At 38.3% G+C, this 10,603-nt stretch overlaps 1 protein-coding gene across 1 annotated transcript in view; it reads left to right on the top strand.

Moving 5' to 3' along the window:
- Positions 1-231: 231 nt before the first annotated feature.
- Positions 232-10,603, top strand: part of PRRG1 (proline rich and Gla domain 1) — a 159,223-nt gene continuing 148,851 nt past the window's right edge. Inside the window, exon 1 of the mRNA XM_020903192.2 lies at positions 232-560. Coding sequence (XP_020758851.2) covers positions 523-560 — 38 coding nt within the window. The 5' untranslated portion in view covers positions 232-522. The remainder of the gene's footprint in view (positions 561-10,603) is intronic.

Below are 10,603 nucleotides of genomic sequence, written 5' to 3'. Positions count from 1 at the left end.
TTACACAGTAAAAAGCTCTGAAAGAAAATCAGAAAGGCAATGAATGCACACAGCCGAAACAATAGCTCGCTTTTAAAGAAAAATAAGCAGAAGTGTCATTGTTCCTTTAGCCTTGGGGCACAATTATTCTTTGTTCTGAGAATTGTGAGGAAAAAAAATCCAGGAAGCCATATGAAGATCTCTTGTGGACTTTTAAAAATATCAGCCAAGGGAGAAAGTGGGCAGAGATAAAGAGGAATCATGTTATTAACGAATGTTGTCCTTTTTATTTTTTTATGTTTTTTTCTCCTTTAAAAATTTTTTGGCTTTGTAAATATTATCTTTTTAAAATTACAGTTAATTACCTTTACTACAATATCCACATGTGTTTTATCTACTCTTCTTTTTAGGTACTGGAGGGCTGTTAAATGTATGTGAACAAAGGAAGAAAAATATTCACGCAGTATGTTTTGAAATGGAATTGAAAACAAAAGAAAAGAACAAAGCAGAGCATTCATTGAGATCATCATATAAAAAGAAAAGATGCCTGACAGGATTAAAATGCCAACGCCTGACATCAGGTAAAATTTAAATGTCAATTTCATAATAAGTATGTCATGAAGAGATACTGTAACACAAAATGAAATGTTAGAAAACAGCAGTGCAGTACAGTGTACATCTTCTAAGCATTACTGTAGTTTTTTTCTCATCCTTTAAAGCAACGTGATATTTTTAGAATGCATAAAATACAATATTATGACAACATTTAACACATTTCATATAGTTTCACAGGGTATTTCCAGAATATGAGTAATAATTTAAGAAAGATATTTCATCTATTCAGCGTGTGACTTGAAACTCTCTTCCTCTCCTCTAAGATTCCTGTAACTTTTATGTGTCTTTAGCATCTTCCCCGACCCTGTTTTTCCACTTGTCACCCACTGACTACTTTGTAATTAACTTTATTTTTTCTCTGTAAACTAAAGATTTCTTAATGAAACAAATGGTAAAAGACTGGCCTTAAGGGGAAATGGGTTTTGCTGGAAAAGTTGCAAGAGGATAAGATTAAAAAGAAGAAAGATAGTCAGAGTAATGAATAGTATGAGGACCACATATGGCATGGAATTACTCTAATTGGAATGCGAAGCCTGTTGAAATGATTTCACATGAAAATAGATATGACAAATAACTATGTCTATCAAAGAGTTTTAATATTCTCTCCAAAAGGATTATTTTCCAATACTCTCCAGTTACAATATATAAATCATTTGTAACAGATATTTTTGTTACATTCCTCGTAATAAAGGTGAATGGATTTCACTTCACAAAATTCTAAGACTTTGAACTCCTTTAAGGAAGGGAAGTGAATCTGTTCCTCCTTACTTATATCTTTCTCCCCATATCCTCAGACTCTTCTCAATGCTTAGTTCGTAATAAGAGTTTGGAGAAAAGTATAGGGAATGATGGGGTCACTTTGCTCCTTTCCTTGCCATGTCGACTTGGGAGAAAAATTCACTCTCTCAGAGTTATGAGTTGGTTTTTGTTGGTTTTTTGTAACTTTTTATTTTATATTGGGGTACAGTTGATTAACAATGTTCTGTTGGTTTCAGGTGTGCTGCAAAGTGATTCAGCTATACCTATACATATATCTGTTCTTTTTCAAATTATTTTCCCAATTAAGTTATTACAGTTCCCTATGCTATGCATAGGTCCTTGTTGGTTATCCATTTTAAATATAGCCGTGTGTACATGTCGAGACCTTCCTGAGGACTATAGCCCAAGGAGACAGCCTCTCAATAGCTCTGAGGGAACTGCTCCAAGAAGGAAGAGGAAGCAACCTCGTTTGTATATGACATTTGGCTAGGGAATCATGCAGTCAAGCATGCAGCTTGGTAAAAGATTACTGCTATTCACAAAGAACAGATATCTCAAGTTAATGACCTGAGCGCTTTTCTATGTATGGATCTAACTGTGTAAGGGGACTTGTTTTTTCCAAAGCACAGAGAGCCTCATCCTGTTTTTCATCCTGAATTCCTCTCAGAGTGCCTGGTCAGCCAGTAACGACTTAGAGCTGGGTGCTGAGCAAAGCTTTTTGTTCTTCCTTGTTTACAGCTTTGTTATAAAAAATTAATTTTTCTTTGTAATTCATAATTGAGAGGTGGACTGCCACTATCTGATTTCCCTTCTACAGTTTCCACTGGGTTCTATTTATAGTTCTTACTTCTTTGCTGAGAGTCCCTGTCTTTACATTCATCCTGAAGGTATTTTTATTTAATTCCCTGAGCATAATTACAATATCCTTGTGTAATAATTTCGACGACTGAGTCACCTTAGGGTTGATCTCTGTTGATTATCTTTTCTGCTAAAAATTGGGCCACGTTTTCCTGTCCTGTTGTATACTTTTGTTTGCTGGATATTATGAATGTTACATCATGGAGATTTGGATTCTGCTATAGGCTCCCGAAGAGTTGGTTTTGATATTTTGCTTGTTTGTTTTCAAATCAGGTATGTCCTTTGGTTGGTTTCAGACTTCACGGTCTGAATCTCCTGAGGTGGCGACATCTCAAATTTCAGCTCTCACAGATAAAATTGTGTTAATTTGAGCCTACCCCAGCCCCTGTGTGGTTCAAGGGTCAGCTACAGAGCTGAGCAAAATTTATAGAGAGAAATTGATACACTTCCCCTCTTGTCTCCTTTTCATTGTCACACCCCTCCTTTGCAGTGTCTGTGGTTGCCCTGGATTCTGTCCTTTAGTTCTTCAGGCCAGAAATTCTGGAGATTTTCTATCCAAGTTTTAGCCACTCCAGGTAGGGAGATCTTTGTTTTGTCCTCAGTCTAATGGGTGTTAAACTGGTTCTGGGCTCTGTTCCTCCTTTTGAGTTTTGAGTTCCCTCCAAGACCTACTGTTTGTGTTTATTCTCCTATGCTTCCCAGTCACTGTTTTATATTACTTTTTCCCCAGAATTTTTAATTGTTTCCTGTGGCAGGATTGTATCTAGTAGAGCTACTCAGCTATATAGTAATAGCAAAACTTTATAGCTCTATGTGACTTCAAATATGACAGTAGTAAAATGAACTTTATGGCTATAAAAGTTCCTATGGTGTTTTCACTAGTGGGCTATTATTAATTAATATAATAAAAATAATCAGTGTAGCTATTAAAAGGGAGCCTCCCAGATATAACTTTTCTATAAGCTATTTAAATATTTTAAAAATAGACTTTTCAAAAGAGAGTAAAATAAAAATAAATAGAGCAATATGACTTGGAAAATCATATTATAAATCAAGAATATTTGAAGGAAGAATAAGTGGCATTGCAGAAGACATAGCCTTGATATAAGTCATTACAGATAAAGACATTGGGCCTCAGAACAGTTTTACTATCTTAAAGTCTGATGTGGGTTGGCAGGGGTCTCTTCTGTTTAGTGACTCAGGGATCCAGGTTTCCACCAGTTCATTGTATTCCCATGTAAACATGTGGCCTACATAACCTCTGCTATCAGGAGAGAAAGAACCAGAGCATTGCTTCTCCACAGGCTTTTTATAGCCAGACTTGGAAATGGCATATACCATTTCTGTCTACATTCCATTGGCAAGAACTCAGTGAAATGGTCCCAATCCATCTTCAAAGGAGGTTGGGAATATTGTCTTTCTGTGTGTCCAGGAAGACAAAGTAGTATGGTGAATACATAGCGCTGTATGTGCAATGCTCTCCTTTTCATTGAGGATAGTATTAGAGGGAAAAGGGCTTCCAAGGTGACTCAGACAGTAAAGAATCTGCCTGCAATGCAAGAGACCTGGGTTCGATCCCTGGATTGGGAAGATCCCCTAGAGAAGGGAATGGCTACTCACTCTAATATTCGTGCCTGGAGAATCCCACGGACAGAGGAGTCTGGCAGGCCACAGTCCATGGGGTCGCAAAGAGTCAGACACAACTGAGCAATTAACACACACAGGGGGAAAGAAAGATAATTTTTAGTCCACATTTCTCTTCTTAATGGGAGGAAGAGTTGCTACTTCTTGCATATCACAAGAATATTGATGAGATCAAGACTACCTCAGAATAGTATTTCTGCAGTTGATCCAAATAAAAAGCAAAGAGACCTACTTAACAATAAAGAGTAATATCTTTATTTATAGATATTTGAGGGAGTGTTTTATAAGATGTTCTTTCTGCTCCCTTTAGTCAGTAGTCTTAGCAACCTGCTCTATATTATAAGGTAATAGAGTCTGTAGTTGTTGATACAGTATATGTATTAAGAGCTTTTATATACAAAAAGGTAATCTACAGCCTATATGGAGGGTAGGAGCATTGGGAACTTACCATTGAGGGGGTGCAACTGGGGCTACCTTCATGCTTATTGTCCTGCAACCCCAAGGAGGCTTGGCTAGTGGACTTGGCTTTGACCTTTCTCTCTTGGGGCTCCCTGCCCTAACATGCAGGAGTGGCTTATATGTAATCCATTTAGGAATCCCAAAGCTTGAAAAGTTCTCCATTGATTACTTATTCTCCCCTCAAAAATATTCCCTCCATCAGATTTTGGACTTACTATGCGTGAATTGTTTTATTGTTACAGTAGGGTTTTAATTTTTTTAACCTTGGAATATCTTAGCTGATCTTTCATCATTTATCTGGTGGGTTTCATTTTATTATTGTAACAAACTTTAACCTCTTTCCTCAGTTTTACTAAGTTAATGTTTAAAACATTTAGTTTTTTAAAACTCCTTTCATACATATATACAGAGATGGAGAGAAGTAGAGAAAAACCAAAAGATACAGGAATATGGTGATTTCTGTACACAGGACATTATTTTTGTGCAGAAATGATCAGAAATTATTTTCCAAAAGAGTCCATATCTGTGACAATAATTTTATCAAGAACTTATTTTAATAAAAATACAATATTATTTTAATAGTATTTTAGAATCTGTTATAGTATATATTATAATGGTATATATTATTTCTAGAATTATATATTATATAGTAATATATTATTCTATATTAATATATTACATATCTATCATGTTTTCTAGAATTTATAAAATATAAAGTATATGAAAAATCCCCCAAAAGATCAAAAGAAAAAGAAAAAACACTCACAGTCCCATCATTCAATCATTGTTTACAATTTAGAAAGCTTATACACTGAAAACTTGATGATATTTAGAAGTAGAGAGCAAATCCACTACAGAATCGTGAACAGCTGGTTAGCTGAGGAGGCAGTCTGTAGAAATGGAAAGAATGGGAGATTTGAGACATTGATATTAGAAGAGCATAAAGCAACCAAATGAATGAAAAGGAGTCAGGGAGGGAAAATTTTTCCTCTATCCTAAGTTCTCCTGGCTGCTCTAAGGGTTAAACTGGCATCAGCCAGATTAACAGCAGAAAATCAAATAAAAGTTTAATAACATGTAGGCATGGAAGAGACCCAGCAACATTCAGTAACTTGCCAAAATGGCTGAAACCCTCACCTTCAATACCATCTTCAGCTAAAGAAGTAGGGGCAGTGGTTTGGAACTTCAAAGAGGAGGGAGGCAATTCACACAGAGGTGGAAAAGCAAATATTTGCTAACCAAATGTTTGCTGGGCTACACAGAGACCAGGGGACACAGAGTGGACCCTGATCTCTAGACCCTGCTGAGTTTCCCTAGTACATCTTGCCCATGTTCTTTACATATCTCTAGTGATAACTCTATTCTGAGAATGGGACTGCTGTCTAAATTCTTTCATGCAGTGAGGTTTAAGGTCAAAGATTGATCCTGAATCTTTTAGACCTTGATTGTTTTCAGCTTGAAATAATCCGCACATCAAAGAGACACATTTTGTTGTGGCTGATTTTGTTCCCCTATAGAGTGAAAATGTTATAAAGGTATTGTTGTTGTTCTTCAGTGGCTCAGTCATGTCCAATTCTTTGCAACACCAAGGACTGCAGTATGCCAGGCTTCCCTGTTCTGCATCATCTCCCGGAGCTTGCTCAAACTCATGTCCATCCAGTCGGTGATGCCATCCAACCATCTCATCCTCTGTCGTCCCCTTCTCCTCCCGCCTTCAATCTTTCCCAGCATCAGGGTCTTTTCTAATGAGTCAGCTCTTCACATCAGGTGACCAAAGTATTGGAGCTTCAGCATCAGTCCTTCTAAAGAATATCAGGATTGATTTCCTTTAGGATTGACTGATTTGATCTCCTTGCAGTCCAAGGGACTCTCAAGAGCCTTCTCCAACACCACAGTTCAAAAGCATCAAGTCTTTGGCGCTCAGCTTTCTTTATGGTCCAACTCTTACATCCATACATGACTACTGGAAAAACCATAGCTGTGACTAGACGGACATTTGTCAGCAAACTAATGTCTCTGCTTTTAATATACTATCTAGGTTTGTCATAGCTTTTCTTCCAAAGAGCAGGCATCTTTTACTTTCATGGCTGCAGTCACCATCTACAGTGATTTTGGAGCCCAAGAAAATAAAGTCTGTCACTGATTCCATTCTTTCCCCATCTGTTTGCCATGAAGTGATAGGACCAGATGCCATGATCTTCATTTTTGGAATGTTGAGTTTTATGCCAACTTTTTCACTCTCCTCTTTCACTTTCATCAAAGGGCTCTTTAGTTCCTCTTCACTTTCTGCCATAAGGGCGGTATCATCTACGTATCTGAGATTATTGATATTTCTCCCAGCAATCTTGATTCTGGCTTGTGCTTCATCCAGCCTGGCATTTGGCATGATGTATTCTGCATAATAGTTAAATAAGCAGGGTGACAATATACAGTCCTGATGTATTTGTTTCCCAATTTGGAACCAGTCCGTTGTTCCATGTCTGGTTCTAAATGTTGCTTCTTGACCTGCATACAGGTTTCTCAGGAGGCAGGTAAGGTGGTCTGGTATTCCCATCTCTTTAAGAATTTTCCACAGTTTGTTGTGATCCACACAGCCAAAGGTTTTAGTGTAGTCAATGAAGTGGAAGTAGATGTTTTTCTGGAATTCTCTTGCTTTTTCGTTGATCCAGCAGATGTTGGCAGTTTGATCTCTGGTTCCTCTGCCTTTTCTAAATCCAGCTTGTACATCTGAAAGTTCTCAGTTCACATACTGTTGAAGCCTAGCTTGAAGGAATTTGAGCATTACTTTGCTAGCATGTGAAATGAGTGCAATTGTGCAGTAGTCTGAACATTCTTTGGCATTGCCCTTCTTTGGGATTGGAATGAAAACTGACCTTTTCCAGTCCTGTGGTCACTGCTGCATTTTCCAAATTTGCTGGCATATTGAGTGCAGCACTTTCATAGCATCATCTTTCAGGATTTAAAATAGCTCAACTGGAATTCCATCACCTCCACCAGCTTTGTTCATAGTGATGCTTCCTAAGGCCCCCTTGACTTTGCACTCCAGGATGTCTGACTCTAGGTGAGTGATCACACCATCGTGGTGATCCAGGTCATGAAGATCTTTTTTGTATAGTTCTTCTGTGTATTCTTGCCCCCTCTTCTTAATATCTTCTGCTTGTGTTAAGTCCATACCATTTCTGTCCTTTATTGTGCCCATCTTTGCATGAAATGTTCCCTTGGTATCTCTAATTTTCTTGAAGAGATCACTTGTCTTTCCCATTCTATTGTTTTCCTCTATTTCTTTGCATTGTTCACTTAGGAAGGTATAGTTTTACCATTTTAAGGGAAAAAAAGAAGTGATGAGCCACAAACAGAATCTCTTAGATCAAGATAAATCTTTTAAATGCTAGTTCCTCAAAAGAATAAATGCCGGAGATAGCTCATAAGTCCCCAATATAGAAAAGTTGATGTCACACCAAAGACTAATAACATTAGCACTAAAAGCCCTGTGGGACTTCAGAGTAGCCAAAGTGCTTCAGAAATAAACAGGATAAATTAAAAAATAAATCAAGAATAAATGCTAAGAAAACCAAACAAACAGGATGAGACAAAACTAATTAATTTATGCCCCAAGTTGGGAAAGAGCAATCTGGCAAATTCTTCACTGGATGCAAAAAAATAAATAAATTATTCCATTTATATTTATTTTGATTATATATTTTATATGCATCTCTTTTTCAAATAACTACTGTTCTTCCATTTAGGACTGATAACAGAAAAAATCATGCTGGGGTTTTGTTTCTTGCTGAACTCAAAATTGAATAAGAAATGATTATAAACAGAGAAGGCAATGGCACCCCACTCTTGCCTGGAAAATCCCATGGATGGAGGAGCCTGGTGGGCTGCAGTCCATGGGGTCGCGAAGAGTCGGACACGACTGAGAGAGCGACTTCACTTTCACTTTTCACTTTCATGCATTGGAGAAGGAAATGGCAGCCCACTCCAGTGTTCTTGCCTGGAGAATCCCAGGGACGGGGGAGCCTGGTGGGCTGCCGTCTGTGGGGTCGCTGTAACTGAGAAAAGAAAGTGAAGAAGGAAGAGTGGAAGAAGAGCAAAGGAAGGCAAGAGGAAAGCAGAAGAGAGAATTTTTTTTCTTAAGTTTTAAATAGATTTTGTTTTTAAAAGAAACGACCCATGTATGCTACAAGTTCCCAAGTTCAATCTAAGAATCTCCATTACCAAACTTCTTAAATTGCTATTAAAAGTTAAATTACTGTTTAGTTCCTCACAGTTCAGGCACTCTAGGCACCCCTCTTGAAAACATTGACCTGATTAGTTTTTCAGTTTACTTGGGGAAATTTGTTCTTTAGTCTCTAATTAAGCCATGTGTGATAGACTGAATAATGAACCCCGAAGATATTCACATCCCAATCCCTGGAACCCGTGAATATATTATCTAACATAGTGAAAGGATCTTTGTAGATTGATTATCTTGAGGAGGGAAAATTAGCCTGCATCATTTACTTGCATGCTAAGTCATGTCTGACTCTTTGCAACCCCATGGACTGTAGCCCGCCAGGCTCCTCTGTCCAAGGGATTCTTCAGGCAAGAATACTAGAGTGGGTTGCCATGCCCTCTTCCAGGGGATCTTCTTCACCCAGGCATCCAATTCAGGTCTCTAGCATCTTCTGCATTGGCAGGTGGGTTCATTACTACTCACATCACCTGGGGATCCTCTGATTTATTTAACTGAGTCTTAAATGTGATCACAAGCTTCCCTGGTAGCTCAGAGGGTAAAGAATCTGCCTGCAATGCAGGAGACCTGAGTTCGATCACTGGGGAAGATCCCCTGGAGAAGGAAACAGCAACCCATTCCACTATTCTTGCTTGGAAAATCCCATGGACAGAGCAGCCAGTGGGCTACAGTCCATGGGGTCACAAAGAGTCAGACAGAACTGAGCGACTAATGTCCTAAATGTAATCACAAGGGTTCTTATGAGAGGGAGATGGAGGGAGATTTGGCAACCAAAGATGGAATGCAACAATGGAACCAAGAGGTTAGAGGGATATGAGGAAGGGGATGAAAGGAACCACTAGACAAAATGATACAGGAGATCTCAAAAAACTGGACCATCTATTGATGGAACCATGCTCAAAGAAGATTCCTGGGCTTTAGGTCAAAAGACTGATAAATAAATGTACAAATAGTTTTGTGTTAACATGACATTTTCATTTTTCCGTTTTAGCCAACTTTGCCAATTATGAAACCAATTACGATCCTAATTGCTTTTCATGAGGGATTCTCCTACAAGTTGGTTTATTTTTCTATAGTTTATTAGCTTAAAAACACAAAAATAAGACACAAATCCTATAAAGGATGCAAAACTCCCATGACATATAAGTATTGCTCCACTCAGTCTTTCCTTCCATACTTATAAAAAAAATATATTTTATTATTTATTTTTGGGTGAGCTGGGTCTTGGTTGCTGTGCAGGCTTTTCTCCAGTTGGAGTGAGCAGGTGCAATGTGTGGCCTTCTCATTGTGGTAGCTTCTCTTGTTGTAGAGCACAAGCTCTAGGATGCGTGGGCTTCGGTAGTTGCGGCTCCTGAGCTCTAGGCACAGGCTCAGTAGTGTGGTAAACAGGCTTAGTTGCCCCTCGGCAAGTGGGATCTTCCCTGACCAGGAATCAAACCCATGTCTCCTGCATTGGCAGGCAGATTCTTTACCACTAGGGAAGCCACCTTCCATACTTTAAAAAAAATTAATCTTAAATAGTAATGTGCCTGTCATCCATGGCATCCTGTATGCCCCAGGTCATGCAACATTCATCTTATAAAATAAGGGCCAAGGTCTTTCCATACTGTGGTTGCCCTCTGTAGCTGGTGCAAGATTCTCTTTGCACCTACTTTCAAACATTTCAATTTGCATCTTTCTTGTCATCTTACCTTAAAAATCATATTGAAGTAAATGGTGTCAGAAGTCTCCTGAGATCTAGCTTATTGTGTTGCCCTGGGCCACCCAAAGGGGTCTACCCAACCAGAAATGAGGGAAATTAACTACTACCTCCCAGCAAAATCAGAATTTCCTTTTTCTTATTCAAGATCAGAATAACTTAATAACTACTTCTGGTTTGACTATAGTGGACTAAAGTGAGGAAGGCAGTGGGATCTCAGGAAGCTGTTGATAGAATCATCTAAATGTTCTAGTAACTAGGAATTGGGCTTTTCTCAAAATGTCTTATATGGAAATTTTGTGATTATTGGGGGAAAAATGTTCTCTATTTTGAGGGGCAAATTAGGAAAAGTC

The sequence above is a fragment of the Odocoileus virginianus genome, chromosome X, assembly GCF_023699985.2.
Source record: "Odocoileus virginianus isolate 20LAN1187 ecotype Illinois chromosome X, Ovbor_1.2, whole genome shotgun sequence".
Lineage (NCBI taxonomy): Eukaryota > Metazoa > Chordata > Mammalia > Artiodactyla > Cervidae > Odocoileus > Odocoileus virginianus.
Note: the sequence above shows the minus strand (reverse complement) of the source record. Positions and strands in the feature narration are given on the sequence as shown.